General features: G+C 34.3%; 1 protein-coding gene across 1 annotated transcript in view; it reads right to left on the bottom strand.

Annotated features, from left to right (window-relative positions):
• The window catches only part of LEPR (leptin receptor), a gene marked incomplete at both ends in the record, with an annotated part of 66,056 nt that overhangs the window by 23,303 nt on the left and 24,236 nt on the right, over nt 1-18,517 (bottom strand). Inside the window, 11 exons of the mRNA XM_079697290.1 lie at nt 109-204; nt 1,633-1,815; nt 2,636-2,852; nt 5,675-5,757; nt 5,875-6,034; nt 7,062-7,210; nt 9,394-9,593; nt 12,094-12,211; nt 12,371-12,661; nt 14,743-14,887; nt 16,675-16,820. Of these exons, the coding sequence (XP_079553416.1) occupies nt 109-204; nt 1,633-1,815; nt 2,636-2,852; nt 5,675-5,757; nt 5,875-6,034; nt 7,062-7,210; nt 9,394-9,593; nt 12,094-12,211; nt 12,371-12,661; nt 14,743-14,887; nt 16,675-16,820 (1,788 nt within the window). The remainder of the gene's footprint in view (nt 1-108; nt 205-1,632; nt 1,816-2,635; nt 2,853-5,674; nt 5,758-5,874; nt 6,035-7,061; nt 7,211-9,393; nt 9,594-12,093; nt 12,212-12,370; nt 12,662-14,742; nt 14,888-16,674; nt 16,821-18,517) is intronic.

The raw sequence follows: 18,517 nt of genomic DNA, 5'->3' as shown, positions 1-18,517 counted from the left end.
TCTTCCATGATTCCATCAGAAAGAAAATAATCAGATGGCAGCATTACTGCTAGCTAAGGAGGAAACCACACATCTGTGTAAAAAGAAACTAAAAGTAAACATTTTTACCTTGGGTGAAACTATCAATTATCTTCGGTTTCCCCACTCCCTCCATAAATATTGGGTAAAGACTGAACTGATACTTCTCAATGGGGATAAAATGATCTGAGGAGAAAAAACATTTTAAAGAGTCATTCCCACTGAATTAATATAAATGAATGAAATCTATGTAAAAAAAAATGTTAAGTGACTCTCTCTTATATTTCCATGGATGTAAAACTGATGACTTATGGGTTGAAACTGATGGATTAAAAACTGATGATTGTTACCTATGGATTGAAACTGATAATTAGGGAGTTTCAAAGACAATCTAAGCACTACCAATTCTACTGTAATGACAATAATTTCACAAATAATGTTTTAAAATCTTACCCAAAGATAGAAGATTGCAATTTTTAAAGGCATGTTCCAGTGATAGCCGGTTTGTTCAAGTTCAGGGTGTAGGAGTTGTTTTATTTCCCTTTCCAGGACAATACACTCTACCTCCTAAGACCAAAGCCAGCAATATTCCCTTTTCATAAGAATTTAGTTTATTTAGCCTCCCCATTCAAGGCAGCTGGGAGACTAAAGTCTCATGAAATCCCATGCAAAGAAGATGGGAGTGGGGACCAGGAATTACCTTATATATCCAGGTATCTAGATCTATGGAGGATGATCATCTTCATAGCAAAGCTCAAAATGGATCTATCAGTGATCTATCATTTTTACAAATGCTAATAAGATATAAATATTATTCCACAAGAGATAAATCTCTTTGAAGCACAGAGAGTAACCTCCTAGACAACAGTATAGTAATGAACTGGATTTAGTTCTCTATCAATAATTTGTTTCTATTTACCTTGATGCTAAATTCTAGGGTCTTTGCAATGAAATAGAAGTAGGTGCCTTTGGGATGATGTTGTAAATAAGAACATGGCAATTCTTAGCTTCCCTGCTTAAACCTTACTCAGACTCAGAGACTCTGTATTGTGCACTAATATTTTGCATTTTAATCACCTTGTGGGGTAACTGGTCTACTTTGGGAATATTATGCTGGCTTATGATCCTCAGACCTTCAGCCTGGCCCTCCCACTCATTGTTAGTGGCATCATAAGTTGGTACACAATTTGGGAAAACAATTTGTCAGTAGATATCAAAAGCCATTAAAATGGTTTTTAAAAAAGGTTAAGCTGGAAGCAACATAAATGTTCTCAAATAAATAAATGGTTTATGTAGATTCTGAAATAAAATGCTATACAATCATTTAAAAAATAGTTATAAGGATTGTGAACAAAATAGAAACATGCTTGTGATATATCAAAGGAACAAACCATAAGAAAAGTGGTAGATGATATGATTACAACTATATAAAATATTTAAATGGAAAAGGATCAAATGAAATAGAATTAATTGTAATAGGATGACAATTTAGGCAGCAAGATCTATCATCTATATTTTTGAAGTTTTCATTAACTGACTATGTTATTTGAATTAATAATCTGTAGCATCATACTAATCCATAGGAGAAACTTAATTAAAGTACAGTAAGCTTACCGTGGACATAATACTTCTTAACAGAGGAAGGGATTCTAAGCCATTTAATTTCATTGTCTTCATGAAGAATTTTCCACTCAAGAATAAAATACATCGGATTGTAATCACTGGGTGATAGCATCCAGGAAAGAATTACACAACTGCTGTTTAAAGGATAAGCACTGAGTGACTGCACGATATTTACTGGGGGGGAAAGAAGGAAATTTATTTTTAAATTCAAAATTAATGAAGATCTCCTAATTGCCTTTAGGAACATATAACCTACTGAAAAGGGGAGAAGGAAGAGAAAGCAGACATTTATACAAATAAATAAAGCAGACATTTACACATGGCAATTATTTTTGTATCACAAGAGTCATATAAGCAGAGAGGTGTGGGAATATATGCTATGAGGAGAAATAAGATTCTACCTAAAATCCAAAAAGGAGATTTTTCGATATGGTCAAAAGGTGTTCTCTACTGTAATACTGTACAAGCCTATTAATCATTCTAATTCCCTCCAAATCTTCTCTCCCGCTGATGGAGTCGTGCTTTCAAAGAACAAATCTGATCATTTTAACACCCTCTCCACAGAGTCCCACTTAAAAGCCTCCAGACTTCCGCATGTGAGAACAAAATTCCTATCATGCCTACAATTCCCTGAGAGCCATGCCTCAGAGCCTCTGTCAGCCTTTCTGGACTTTTTTTGCACCAGCGCCAACCCGGTCTTCCTTCATATCCTCTCCTGGACCACAGGACTTTTGGTCAGATTTTTCCTCTCGCGGGAGCGCTTCCCCTGACCTTCTGGGGAAGTTTAATTCCTCTACTGTATCCTCAAGAAAGCTTCTCTGACCCTCAATACCAGGTTAGGCTCTTATTTTCTTTTCTTTCATAAAATTATACTCCTTTCCTGGGAACACTCGTCTCAGTTTGTAAATAGGCACTAACTTGCATGATTATTTGATTCATGTTTGTCTCATCTACTGGACTCTGTGAATGCAAAGTGAGGTGTACCTTTTCTTACCTTTGCTCGTGGGCCATGAGAATGTTAAATTAAAATTTGCAGAAGAAGCACCAATTGAATTGATGGCCAGAACGGTAACAGAGTGTGCTTGCTCTGTCCAAAGGAAAGTGAATTTAGTGTGATTTCCTACATCTTCTGACCATGTTCCATTGCGGGAAGTATGATGTTTCACCACGTATCTTCTCACACTGCACAATGAGTCATTTTTCATCAGGGGCTGCGGTAAACATAAAAATTGATTAGCTCAAGGGCTACAGTGCTTTTTATACTGACTGAGCTCACGGAAATCCTATTAAACATTTCCCATTGGTAAGCAGGGGTCAGGCCAGAGCAAGCACTGCTGAATTCAAGGCTGAGGTATGGGGGTCTGACCACAGTCTCCCTGAAGCCGTCTGGGTGGCTATGGAGCATGGGAAACTTATCTCCCTCCTTTTGGGTTTTTTTTTTTTTTTAAGACTCAAAGACTAAATAATGAAGTATGGATACAAATAGGACACTTTTCTACCTGGAAGTTTCACTCTAATTCTAGAGAAAAGAAAGACTGAAAGAGAGTTGAGAGTTTCTTCATCTAAAAAGCAAAAAAAGGAATAACCCTCTGTTTTCATAAAGCAACAACTAGAGAGAGTTGAAAAGATATTAATCCTGGTGAGACTGGTCACTCATTTTTTTTCTTCCCTTGATATGCTGCCCCTTCCAGTAACAGAGGCTATCAGGACCGTGTACATGGAACCCCAGAATTTGTGCCTTTAGTTAAAAAAAAATCATACCAGGTCATTGATGATTCAGTGTAAAATATATAATTAGTCCAACTGTATTCATCCATTCTACAGAATATAACAATATGTCCCACTTCTCCCATCACCTTCATCTGTTTCAGGTAAGATTTAAGTGCTACCAATCCCTTGTAAACCCTTAGAAAGCTTAACACAATAGACTAGAACAGTGCTTCTCAATTTTTGTCACTGAGATTCTTCTAAGTCAGAAATTGAGAAACATAAATACAAACAAACATAAATATGTCCCTGCAGGGCGTGGAAGAACCTGGGTAGGTAGTGAGTAAGATTTTAGCAGCCTCTGCAACAAATAAATGTCTGAAAAATCATGCAAATTTTGCATTTTGTTTTTTAAAAAAATCTATGTCAGTTTTCATATACAAATATTTACTTTTGTAACCATCAAGTAAAATTGATGATAAAGTCCTTACTTTCTAGTCCTACAAGCTGCTCTAGGCTCATCTTGTGTTATTTCCTGCCCTAGCCCTATAACCAAGCATTTTTTCACAGAGCCCTAGTTCCTTTTATTGGAGGATAGTATTAGAAACAAATGTGGGAATACTCCTTACTACCAGAATATGGATTTCTCAGCTTACAGATCAAGGAAATACATCTGTGTATACTACATCTGTATACACACATATCTATGAAAATTTCTAAATGAATCCATCTGTATCCATATTAAGCTAAACATGAGTTCATACTGATGTCTCCAACCCTAATCCATTACCACATGGATCATTCCCATCTTCTCCTTGCTTGTCTGTAACCAATTTAACAGTGAGAAACCTGGGTCCTTCCTACCATCCATCATCCAATGTTTAATTGTTCAATTCCAGTTTGCATATCTAATGATACAAGAATTGTTAACCCATACCTCGTGAGAGAGATGACTTTATCAACTAGAATACAGTGGTTATGTACAGTTTCTTTTGCCTTTAGTCTTAAGAATCTACTCATTAACAAGGTTACCTAGGCCTGAAGCTTTTTCTCCCAACTCCTTCACTAAGACTGTTCCACACACTTGTAATACAGTTAGTTTCTCTTATTGCAGTCTGGATTCCATCCTGGGATTCTCCAACCTCCTAATGATTTATCTTTAATTTGTATACACTAAGGTTTCTTCTTTGTGGTATAAGGTTTTATGAGTTTTGGCAAATGCATAATGCTATGTACTCACCAGGACAATATTATACAGAATAGTTTCACCATCATAAAAAATCCCCTGTTCTTCACCCATTCAAACCTTTCCCCATCAACCAAATCCCTGGAAACCATTGATCTTTTTGCCATCTCTACAGTTATGCCTTTTCTTGAATGTCCTGTAAATGGAATCATAATGTAGTCCTATAGGCAGCCTTCTAGCACTTAACAACATTCATTTAAGAGTCATCCATATCTTTTTGTGGCTTTATAGCAGTTTCTTTTTATCACTGAATAATATTCCATTGTATGAAAGTAACAAAGTTTTTTGTAAGAAGCTACCAAACTATATTCCAAAGTGGCTGTACCGTTTTCCATTTCCACCAGCAAAGAATAAAAGTTCCTGTTGCTTTGCATACTAGCCAGCAAGTTATTGTCAGGTTTTTTTTGGATTTTAACCATTCTAGTAAGTGTGTAGTGGTATCTCATTGTTGTTCTAATATGTATTTCCCTAATGACAAATGATGTTTGCTATGGACTGAACGTTTGTGTCTCCCTAAAATTCGGACCAAAAGAAATACATTCACTAGGGATAGAAATCAATTCATTTGGGGGAGAGAACACTTTGAAAATTTCTAAGCTGTATACTCATTGTTTTTGGAAATATCCGTTGTGTATTTGCCATCATACAAAAAGAATAATCTAAATGCCCTTGAGATATGTAGGGAAGGCCACGTTTACTCTGTCTAGAATTAAATACAAATGGAATTTTTGGACTTGAAGGAGCACTAGATATCATCCAGTCCAATGTTATATTGACACAGATGAGGAAACTGAGGCTGAAGGGTCTAAGTGACTTTGTCAAAATAGCACTGATTAACTATACTATGTTAAGCCAAGAATAGAATTAAAGTCTCCAAACTCCAGGCCAGTGCTCCCTCCATTCTACAACTTGGTTCTCTGTAATCACTTCTCCAAATTGAAATAAACTTGGGATTGCAGAGACTAAAAATGATAGAATTATTAAGTAAGTCTTTTATACAATGAAGTCTTTTTTACAATGAAGCAAATCTTTCAAGAGTGTAGAAGTAAAATTTAAGAATAACACAAAAATCAGGAATACCTTCCAAAGCAAAGTGACATTTCTCTCTTTTTTAGTGTTGTCTTCATTAATTGTTCTCCAAAATTCAGGTCCTCTGATAGGAACTGCAAAATAACAAGGAGCCCAAGTTGTACATGTGTTCTTGGAAGGATTACTTTTCAGTCACACTGGAAGCACATACTTATGCATTTTTAAGACACATTCACAAAATCTTTGCAAACCTTTTATATCCGTGACAATTGTGTAGGCTGGAGTACTCCAATTACTCCAATATCCCAGTCCATCTAGCCTCTTACAGCGCACCTGGACAGCATAGACTGCACACAGGTCTGACACCGGGAAACTGGCAGATTTTAATTTTGCATCATACACCTCAAATACCTATAAAATAAGTCAAACTATTAGATTGATCATTACTAACACATATGTAGCTAAAGGGCCCTGAAGTGCATTTTATTTTAAACCCTAACACTATTCCAAAATTAAGAGAGAATTGACTTTGTGTTTTCTGGCTTTATAAATACTCTTATTAGGCTTGAATCATGAGCTCCTTCAAGTTAAGGATTGCCTCAGTCATCTTGTTATTTCCATCTCGTGACAAGATTTGGACTGGCCCACTTGCAACCTCACTTCCCAATCACTCTTTTAGCCTATTACTAATCTCTGTCCACTAATCCTCTATACACCAAGACGTTTAAGAATTTTAACCTAGTGGTTAGATAGGGCCTGCTGTAGAGAATGTCTGATATTCAGTCTCCTCAATAAGCAAGTAAACTGTCACATTTATTACAGCTGAACTCATTGTGATCTAATTCTATTCTAGGGTTCCTGCTATTTCTAGGTCTTTGCAGGCTGCCATCAGAAAACTGACATAGGAAGGCATCACATGCACACTTGCCACTATGGGTATGATTCTGGTTGTTTGATAAAAGCAGCTTCTTCCAAAATGTGTCCCATTGAACATGTGTGTACTAAAGAACATTGTTAAAGGGAAAAAGATTCCTTGGTAAAATGAGTTTGAGAAACATAGGATGAAATAAAGTCACAAATGTTTTTTAAATTCAGGACTTCTCTAAACCTTTAATGTGTAATATACCATGATTCTACACCAGGGACATATGGTGATTCAGGGTTCCTTAAACTTTATTAAGCCATGTGACCTTTCTTCATGAAACATTGTATGGGATCAATGTACTATAAAACACATTTTGGGAAATGATAAATAGCAGGAAAGTTCATTTCTTAAAAGGGTTAAATTAGATCAATCTATTTAATAAAAAGAGCTATGGAATACAGGAGGATGTACTCTTATGCCAATAAAATAAACCTTATGCAATAAAATTCTTAAACAGTTATAAGAAATAATACTTAGTGAGGCAAGCTGAAGAAATTTCCAGGTAAAAGGTACCTTCCATTGTACTTCTTTTCCACTTAAACCATAGCGAATCTGGAACTGAAGATTATTCTCTGGAAAGACTGGCTTCTCCCAAGATATTTTCAATAATCCAATTTTTACAGTAATTTCTGCTTTCACACTAGATGGAGGCAGTGGTTTCACTAGAAAATTTTTTAAGTATTATATAACAGTAATTTAAACAGTAACAATATTTTTAAAATGTTATTATGATGTTATAATCTTCCATATCTTCTATTTATAAAGTAACATCTCTTTCTCAAAACCTTCTCCTTCATTATCTCATTTGATCCCCTACAACTTTATGTGATACATAAGAAAGGGATTATCTCTATTTTGAAAATAGAGAGGTTGATTGAAAAAAGATCAATTCATCGTCCATGTCACTCTGCACGTTAATTGTAAGACCCGATTAGAAATGGAACCATTGGCTCTGCATGCAAAAGATACCATACTGATCACATGAGGAATATCAGTAGCAAACTCTGTTCTACATAGAGCTTTACTTAAAAGCAAAAAACTATACACCGCATTCATTTCCACATGTGTTTCAAAATCTTCCACTGTCTGTTGTTAGGTATTTCTAGGTCAAGGTCAGAGGAAGTCTTGCAGAGTAAAGCCTTGATTCTGTACAATCTGAGGAAAATAAACTTTTTAAAGGGTAGAAATAGAGGCAAAGATGAACAGAACAGCAAGGGCTTTAAAAAATAATAAAAGGCAACATGCAAACTCAACGTATTTGGGAACTAACATCTCACAGCTCAAGCACAACAGTGTGAAGCTCTGAAGCTACAGACTTCATCAACAATACTTCTTTAGACTGTTGATGATCAAAACACCTAAACTTTTTAATTACTATAGAGTATCTCATGCTTATTCAATTCCTCATATGCCAAGAAGACGTTCTTCACCAACTAGTAAGATGACATATATTTCATCTCTCAAAAAGATAATTCCTCTTCAGGAAAGGAAGTATGAGCATTCAAGAGACCCAAACACATTAAAGCTGTGATTGCACTTGACGGAATCATATGGCTATCACACGTATATATTCCATGAATATCTAGTTTATAGAAAGAATGCTTTGAAGTACAATGGTTTATGTGATACCCACAATACCCACATTAGGGAGGTATAAGGAGCTTTCCACATTCTATAGGTGACAAAATAGTCATGGAGCACTTAAGTGACTAGCCCAAGTTTACAAAGCTAATAATAAGTGGAGCTGGCATTTGGATTCCAAAGTTGAATTTTCACATTGTTTTCTAGTACTCAGTAGGCAATATAAGCACAATTTAAATGTCTGTTAGTACTGAAAAGAATAACATCAAAAATTGTTCAGATATCGAACTGAATCCATGCTGCAATTGTCATATAATACATGTGAGGGTATATCTGTGCATGTCTGTAGGGTAGGGAGGTAGGACAGTTCCTTGCTATCTTAGTATATTTAGTACCAGAGAAGTATTGCTTACAGTAAACTCACTTAAAATGGAACCAAACTAAATTGGAAGGAGTGGTGAGAGGGCAGATCAATTAACTGGGACTTCATATTGAAAAAATTTTTTTAATTATGACAACTTTATGCTATATTTAACAAAATATAGATTTGAATTCAGATGTGTACTAATTATTTGAAAATACAATGGATCAAATGTTAATTTTTGGTACAATTCCCTAACAAAATATTATATAGCATCAAAAGATACTCTTCTACATTTGCTGCAAAATCATAAATGGATCATTTCCCAAAGATTTCACAGTGATACTTAGAGTAATATATCAAAATCTCCAAAGGGTCTCTTATTCCTTTGAAATCAAAATATCCTTTTAAAAGAATGTTTAAAATGTTATTATGGATGTCATCATCCTTGTCTATTTTCTCTTTATTTCATTTGAGTTATTTTGAATCCTTTGCTCCTACCCAGCCTTACAAATTAAAGCCTTGAGCTATGACTACTCAGATTAAAAAAACTGTCAGAATATCCAAATTAAACTTTTAGATTAAAAGCATCAAATGTTTTCATAAGTACATTGGGAAAAAAACATAAAATAGTGCATTATTTAGAATAATATTACTACTAAATTTATACCCAGTGATCAATATAATTCATCAAATTATATGCTGAAAATCTTCCTATTATTGATTTAAAATAAAGCCAAAAGTGTAAAACTTTCTAAGGCTAATTGTCTTTTCAATTCCACTGTAAGTAGGAAAAAAAATTTTTTAATCTAGTGTGATCAGAAAATTCAACAGTTACCCTGAACCAACCTGAATCCAAATATGCTAATAAAAATGAAGACATACATATAGTTTTTGACATACCCACGGAATCAGGAATGACACATGTTGGTGGAGAGTCCAGTGAACCCAAGGAGTGATTAATTCTAATCCACATTGTATAGCCGGATAATAGAAAGATTGGCTGAAATAGGCATTCATAAAAACCATCTCTCTGCAAGTGGCAGTCTTTGGGTTCAGATATGGGATGAATAGATGGAACATCAGAACAGTAAAGGCTGCTCCTTAAAAGATACAAAAACAATCAATAAATATACAACACTGATGAAAGCAATATTTGAGAATTCTGCTTTGTTGTTTAAAATAGACAGTTTCTGCTCCATCTAAAAGTAGTTGTTCTTATTAGAAAGGCATTTTTGAATTCTCAGCTATATCACAATCTTTCCATGAAAATAGAAAATAACCCTTCTTAAATATTTCACTAGACAGTAAGTGGGTATGCAAATGAAATAAATGACAATGTTCTAACAGGGAGGTAGGGATCCAATTGGAGATAGAACTTACAACACTTTGGAAGCTACGCTAATATTAAAGCGAAGTGATCGAATTTTTAAAATAAAGATCACAAGTGGCAATGGGGAATCCCTGAGATGGAAAGGAAGATAAATTCCTTGCACTTTAAATTCCACAAAACAAATTGAAAACATAATGATAGTAAATTGTAGCTTAATTGACATTGTCCTAATCTTTTCTAGTTCAAAGCAATATAATTAAAATAATATCAATTATTGACTTCTATATGGATCATATAGTCAGGTATATCACTTATTTTCTCAGAGAAGAAAATTAGGAAAATATATTTTTATCACTACATCCCAATCAACACTCCACCTCAGAGAATACAAAGCATTTCTCCACTTCTTTGCAATAGCCCTTCTGCCATTATTTGCTTTAAATATGGTATTTAAGTGGCTAAAGTAGTAGTTACTGTTTCCATAAGAATGGGAGTAAGGTTACAAAAAAATGAAAAATCTACATTTTTCTGTCTCTCATTTTCCATTTTTTTGTGACACCTTTTTCTTCCTATTTCCTCAAAATTACAACTGTTTGTGTGTGTGTGTGTGGATCAGTGTGGTGGGTGGGGTTAGATGAGAAAGAAGGATGAAGAGTCATTTGTGCATAAAAAATAAGAACCATGACCTTGTACAGAAGCACACTAATAGTCCACTTGGAATCCAAAGGTTAGCATAATTATCGTCGTGACAGATATAACCATTTATTGAATGTTTACCAGCAGAAATCATATCACTTAATTATAATTAAATAAAATGTCATTAATTCTCACAGAAACCCTGCAAGTCCTATTATTCATTCCATTTTACAGACAAGGAAATTGAGGCCTTAGAGAGGTTAAAAAAACTTGAACATGTATATTCAGCTAGTTTCATGGTTCTTCTATAAATATTAGGAAGATAAATGAGTCCAAATGCTTATGGAATAGTTGTCCACAAACACCATTTTTAATGTGAAAATGCCATGGAAAGAAAGTAAAGACAGATTACAAAAGTAAAATGGTATGCCATGAATATTCTATTGATTTTAAAGTTCTCATATCAGGTAAGATGAAGACAGATATTATTCCCACGTGAGAAACAAAGAAATTGCCTCATTTTTTTCTAATATTACTTAAGAATAGACTGGTAGCATTAGGAATAAGAATCGAGCACAGTATTTGAGGAAATGGATTTTTTTCAAGCAGAAATTTTAGATTTTAAGAATAAATGAGCACAAGCTCTACAAATTGAAAGTCCCAGTACAAACTGAGATAGGGTGTTTAAGAGTAGTACACACACTTGAAAACTACTAAAGAATGTTATAAAAATTGTCCTGATCAAGAGTGTTATTATTTTAGATAAAGGTCTCTGTAGAGAGAAGAATACTAGAGGAAGATGATGACTTGAATTCTTTTCAGATCAGAGAACGGTAAAAAAAAAAAAAAAAAAGCCACACAAATTACTGTTTACTAGAATTGTTTAATCCTTATTAAGTAAACAAAGTTATGGTTACCAAAGGGGAAAGGGCGGGGAGGGAGGGATAATTTAGGAGTTTGGGATTAACAAATACACAGTATTATATATAAAATAGATAAACAACAAGGATTTACTATATAACACAGAGAATTATATTCAGTATCTGATAATAACCTATAATGAAAAGAATCTGAAAAAGAATAGATACATATATATATATATATATATAACTGACTCACTTTGCTGTACACCTGAAACTAACATAACATTGTAAATCATCTATACTTCAATTAAAAACTAATAATAATCTTACCTATTTCTAAAGACCATTCATATTATCTCTTACAATATCTGTACCACTACCTCCAACCTTTTTCTAAAACATTAATCTTCAGCAAATGATACGAGGCTTCTATAATCCTTGATATTCTCCTCTAGCCAATTCTCCAAGTCAAATTAAAATGTATAGACATTAATTTTTTGGATTTCATTTATTAACTAAAATACAATTGTGGAGAATTAACTGATCATCAGAAAAAAATAATCTGAAGCAAAAACAAATTACAATCTTTTTGTGTGTGAATTTTTTCAAGAATCACCAATTTATTTAACCCTCTAAAAATTTCCTAATTAAGAATATTCTACCTTCCTCTTTTGGGAATAAATCTACAAGACTACTGCTATGGTGATATTTTACAGGAGATGTTTATCTCACCATATCCACAGAAAAATACAACAGCAAAAATATACATACCTCTGATACCTCAACTGCAAAGTGCTTCCCACAAGTGATTGGATTGCACTGGGTGACCATCTGCAAGTCATTTTAGTTAAGTACCCATCAGTTTCACATGATATATTGATATTGACATCTATTTAAAACACATTAAAATATTACTATAAAGCAAACACACCAAAACATTTTTAATGAAAATTAAATTTCCTTAACATCTTCAATGGGACTCTAAGATAGAGTCCATAATAAAAATGTATCTCATGGAATAAAATGAAGAAAATCCCGGGATTCTTACCAATCACATATAACTCAGCATAGCGATGGTGGCATTCATGCTCATTGCAGCAGTACACTGCGTCATAGGTGAACTTTCCTCGGGGTTTGGTTGCATTCAAATTAGGAAAAGTAACTTTGCTAACATGGTCACCCACAACATCATACTGGCTTTGGGGAATTTTCTCAGCTAAATTCATCCACCAAACAATCTTTTTTGAGGAAACTATCTTGTTTTCATTTTTATAGATGCAGTGAAAAGAAACGTTAGACCCAACAGTTGTCAGAATTTTAGGTGGAAAGTATATGACATCTGTAATGGGGAAAAAAAGGTAGGATGTTAGATGAAGACAGAAAACATCACGTAAGCAATTGATACCATGTAAAAAAGATTCACAAGGCATTCAGGATTATACTGCCCAAAATAAAATGAGTGTGCTGAGAGACTGCAGAACTGTAGCTGCCTGTTCATGCACAATTAGTAAGTGTCCCAAGCATTGCCATTCCCAAGTGACTTGAGCCTCCATAAATGTCCTCAGTATTTTCTAAACACAGAGACTTATGCATTATAAAATATGTTTTAGAGAGTAATTGTCACTTGCTAACTGATAGGCAGAAGATTAATGAAAATGAAATGTAGTCTAATTCCACAATGGTATGTCTTCCATCAGACTCTGCTTTCAGAATCAGTGAACCTTAGCGCAAGTTCTTAAGTCAAATCCCTACAAAACAAAATCTTGAAGAATAAATGGTGATAGCCACTGTCTCATTTGGATACATGAAAATTTCAAGTAAGCAGGTAGAGAAATAAGCTTTAAATAAGAAAACTTGTTAGGAAATGTAAAATCAATGATGCCCCAGTAAACAAAGTGGCAAAACTGTAAATACTGTTCTGTAGTATCATTTTAAGTTATTTAGTGCCGATACCCTGTGGTTGAGGACAAGGGGAATCAGTATTTTTCTAAAATATCATTTTTAATGCCTATACACTATTCCATACTACTCTTTCAGTCTCCTATTGTTGGAAACATAGTTTGTCTCTATGTTTTATTAGAAACAATAAAAATAAATGAATGTTTACATAGGACGAAATTATTTCTGCCATAGTGTATTACAAAAACAGGGTATTTCATTTGTACAATTTAAGGTAAGCTATTTTCTGCTGATAGAATATGAATATCTGTTTTCATACATATTTGGATTACCCTCAAAACAAGTCCAAAAAAACCTTGATTCGTTTTTATTATTTTTCTCTTTTCAGTAATAGCATGCTAAACTACAATGCCTTTATATTTATAATTCATATAAGATATTTGCATCTTGTATGTCTACAGTCAAGCATAAACAGGAAAATTTTTATTTATTTATTTATTGTAAAATAAGGAAACAATAATGATTTTCTTCTCATGACCAAGTATCAATACCTTTACAGGATCTACATTAATAAATTTTATTTTAAAAGGAAATTCTATTGATAAATATTAGTGAATTACTCAAAAGAACATAAATTATGGATCAAAACATTTTAGATAAGTTATTTTAAAATGTATTATCATAGCTCCAGAAAATAGCTTTTTAAAAAATTCTTGGAGCAGATTACCTATCTTTCTTTAAGGATAAAATATTTTCTTTAACCTGGTATAAGCAACATTATAAAATATGTAAGATAACATTGCAGCAGATAAAGCCTTGCTGCCAATCATTTATTTAAGAACCCAGTCATTGGGGCTTCCCTGGTGGTGCAGTGGTTGAGAGTCCGTTTGCCGATGTAGGGGACATGGGTTCGTGCCCCGGTCCGGGAAGATCCCACATGCTGCCGGGCGTATGGGCCCGTGAGCCATGGCCGCTGAGCCTGCGTGTCCGGAGCCTGTGCTCCGCAACAGGAGAGGCCACAACAGTGAGAGGCCCGCGTACCGCAAAAAAAAAAAAAAAAAAGAAAGAAAAAGAAAATTGAAAGTAAAAACTCTGAAAAGCAAGCATCTGGAGTGAAAAGAATTGCTTAATTATATAATATGTAATACTCAAATAAAATTTTAATATTTAAAAATCTATACCAAATAAATATATCTGATTTTCAAGTGTAAATTCAGGAGCTGTCAATACAAGTAGTGTTCTGAATTTGTAAATTTGGAACTATTATATTAACTCTATCTTTTGGGTAAGAAAGAGTAATTCAGCAAGATACTGCTATGGATGCACATAAATGTGGGAGCTCTCACACAAGTTTTCATTAACAGGTTAAAAATTTTAATTGTTCAAAATTTAAATTAAAAGTTAATATGGTGTTCCTCCTTTAGGTTTACTGCCACAAAATTTAAGATGCATATAATATGACAAAGGCAAATTCAGGAACCATATTCCCCTGTCAGTAGAAGTGACTCTTATAAAACCTACCTTGTGTGGTAAAGGTAAGGGGGGTGCTCCAGTCACTCCAGATTCCTGGGCCATCCATTCTCTTGCTCCTCACCTGAACTTCATATGAAGACCCAGGAAGCACACTGTCTACTAGCAGGGATGTAGCTGAGACAATCTCATCAGCCTGTTAAATATTATTTGAAAACATCAGAGCATCAGGTCGGTGTGAAACCTTTACCAAAACTGATCACAAGCAGGTCTCAACTAATCTCAAAGAACTAAAATCTTACAGAGTACTTAGCTGGTCACAGTGGAATTTAAAAGAGATCAATAACCCAATAACAAATGTTTGACTGACAATAGTCAATAAAATTTTAAATAGCCTGTAAGTCCAAGGAAAACACTCACAATGATAATCAGCATTTAACTGAATGATAATGAATATTGACCTCTCAAAACTTGAGAGATACAGCTAAAGTCAGTGGGAAGCTTCAAGCCTCTGCTGACATCTGTAACACACACGGTAGAAGATGATGCACGGGGGTGGACAGAGAACTATAAGCATCCTAGAGCAAAGTGTCACAGAAGGAGAGCATGAATAATTTTAAGGACCCAAGGCTGATGATCAGCTATAGTGAATCAAAATATCCAAGAGACCTAACTGCATGAAACAACCAATGATGTACTCCAAAGATATTGAACTCCCTGGCTCATTAGACTGTGGAGCACCACAGACTAAAAATGGTGAAAAGCATCAGAAATGCATTAAACAATTTCAGATCACCTGTAGTTAAAATCCTATTATCTCCATTTTACAGATGAGAAAGCTAAAGCCTAGAGAAGCCTCAACTGCTTTTTCCATACATGACACCAGATTCCCATTCTGTTCTTTATGAATATAAAGTCTTAAAAAATTAGCCCAGATCTGAAAAGACAGGTTTTTACCTCTAAATTCGATAACAATTAGTTTCACAAATTAAAGTACCAAAGTCTCTGCATGGCCCACAAGGCTCTTTATGACCTCCTCCTCCCCTCCCCCTCTTTGATCATCCACTAATACTATTGCCCTCACTCACCACCCTGGCCTCCAGCTTCTCATCCAGCTTAGGGCCTCTGAATTGCTATTTTCCCTATTTAGACTCCAATTCTCCCAGATATCTACATCACCACTTCCTTCAAATCCCTGCTCAAATATCACCTTCTCAAGGAGAGCTTCCCCTACCTCCATTTAATATTTCAACCCACCCTCTCCCACTAGCATTCCCAAGCTCCCCTCATCCTGTTCTACTACACAATGGATCCTGAGTTCTTGGCACCTAGTAGGCGCTCAATACTTACTGAAAGAATGAAAAAAGGATTTGACACACTATACATGTTTGTACTGCATGTAAACAAATACATTGAGCAATAAGGAAAAATAAGGATGACATGTAAAATCAGAAACCAGAGAAGGTCTTTAGGTGAAAATATTATAATTATGAATTCAATAATTCTGTATCTGGACTTCTTGTAGCCATTAGTTGTGCGTGTGTGTGTGTGGTGTGTGTGTGTGGTGTTAATGAGAGGGAAAGGGAGAAGGAGTGAGAGGGAGGGTGAGAAGAGAGAGAGAGAGAATTAATCTAATATACATAAACTTTTGGAAAAGAAACTTTTCCTCGCAGTAAATTCTGGGAGGAATTTGTCATGCTCCTCAAAATATAACATGGATCTACATGTAAGACATATTGAGTAACATCAAACAATTTTTCTAAAATCATTTTATGGAAGATGCAGAAATGCTGTATATATGCTCATTTCTTATGCTGCTCTTGAATGAAAGCCAATGGTATGATATTAAATTATGACTGATTCTGCTCCAGAAGCAGTATGCACATTTGATATGCAGAGGTGTTCTGTATGGGATTTGGAGGGGGCCTCACCTTTCCTTAATTGCTTCTCAATTTTTCATTTTATTTACTAAAATATACTTACTTTTCTCATATTTTTTGTAGAATTCTCTGAATATTTCACTTGATATTGAAGTTGAAATGGTACCAATGTTGGGCTGGACCAAGAAATCTTTAAATTACCAGTATCTGTGATTTTCATACACAAACCTAATGGTGGATCAGGCTTCACTTAAGAAAAAAAAAGAACACTTTTAAGTCATGTAATTTTCATGATAATCATAAAGTGAAGTCAAAATGAGTTTTTAGCATATCCTATTCTTTCAACTAAAGCGTCTTTATTCAAAGGCTACTTACAGAACCAAAATATTGGTTCTACTCCTGCACCTTACTATAGCAATCCATGTATCTTCATTTCCTTCTCCCTACATGGTAAAAACTATAAATCAGTAAATGATGTTATTTTGATAAATGTGAATTCCTGCTGTAAAAAAGCCTGCCTTACTCTATTTAACCTAGCTTTTGCCATGCTTATTTGAAGCCTCCCCTGACAAAACCCACTGTTTTAGCAAACGACAAGGGGAAAAAGTATATTACAGAGCACTATTTGGAAAATGCATATAAATTTTGCATGCAAAAATCAATGCACATATTCATGCAGATTCATGTAAATATGCATGCAAAATGCAGTATATTTATTACTTTTAAAATACAACAAATCCAGATATACCCATTCAAACAGCCCAAACCATGCACAGTTTACACACAGTAAACACAGCATTAGCAGGCCCTGGCTTGTCACACCAGAAATGGGGATGCAGTTTCTTATCCTAATGGGGTATTTAACTCAGTTTATAATTTCTGAGTTCACGTGTATATGTGTTTTTATGTATGCCTATGCATTTGTGTATATTCATACATGGAGATTTGTTTGTGTGTGGCTTTAAACATAGAATATAACCTTTAAATCATTTGTAGAAACAACGCAAACAATAAAGGATTGATTCATCCCTTTAAGGGAAATCTATACAGCCTTTAAAAATCATATTAGAGAAGAATATTGAAAATGTTTAATACTGTTAGTTTTAAAAGTTTATTAAACAACATCTATACTTGGATTCCTGATTTATTAAAATTTAAAAATTAAAGGATATTTGTAAATACATATTAAAATAGAAATAAATGCCAAAATAATAGATAATAAATGAATAAAATAATTTTTCTTCTTTGTGCATCTCTAGGCTTTCAAGATTTTTGTGATTAACAGGAATTACTCATGAACACAGAAATCACCATTACACTGAAATATTTACTGACTTTTATTTTCAAGAAATAAAATGGCACATTCTTTACACATTCCATATTTTCATGAATTTAGTCATAGTTTGTTTTTCTTTCCTTGAGTCAAAATTAAAGAAGTTTTTACTTTCTGTGACATATTACAAATTGTAGTTACTTTAAAGCAGGGATATCTAAACTCTAAAGTCCAGAAACAACAGGTGAAATTCACTGAGTTCTTGTGACAAATAAGACAGAAAACAAAGACACCAAAAGAAGTGAAGTCATAAAATTATAAACTATTTTACATTTCCTATTTGCACACATATGTCTTCATATTAGAAATCTAAAAATAAATCTTTCCCTGGACCCCCTATATACTCAGTCCCAGACCCCATCTACCTGCATCTTTCAGAGGAAAATTCCTCCAAAGAGCTGGCATACTCACTTTCTCCACTTTGCATCCCATTTTCCTGAGCAACCTATTCTGATCAGGTCTTTCTTCTCGCTAGTCCACTGAAAATACTCTTACCAAGGTCACTACACTTTGCCAAATCCAATGTCAACTGTCTGATTCATTTTACTCCATCTCTCAGCAGCATTCCTACTGCTTGTTCCATGAGTAGCTGAAATACTTTTTTCACTTGGCT

This window comes from Hyperoodon ampullatus (genome assembly GCF_949752795.1).
Source record: "Hyperoodon ampullatus genome assembly, chromosome: 2".
In the NCBI taxonomy this organism is placed as follows: domain Eukaryota; kingdom Metazoa; phylum Chordata; class Mammalia; order Artiodactyla; family Ziphiidae; genus Hyperoodon; species Hyperoodon ampullatus.
This window is presented reverse-complemented; position numbering and strand designations above follow the sequence as displayed.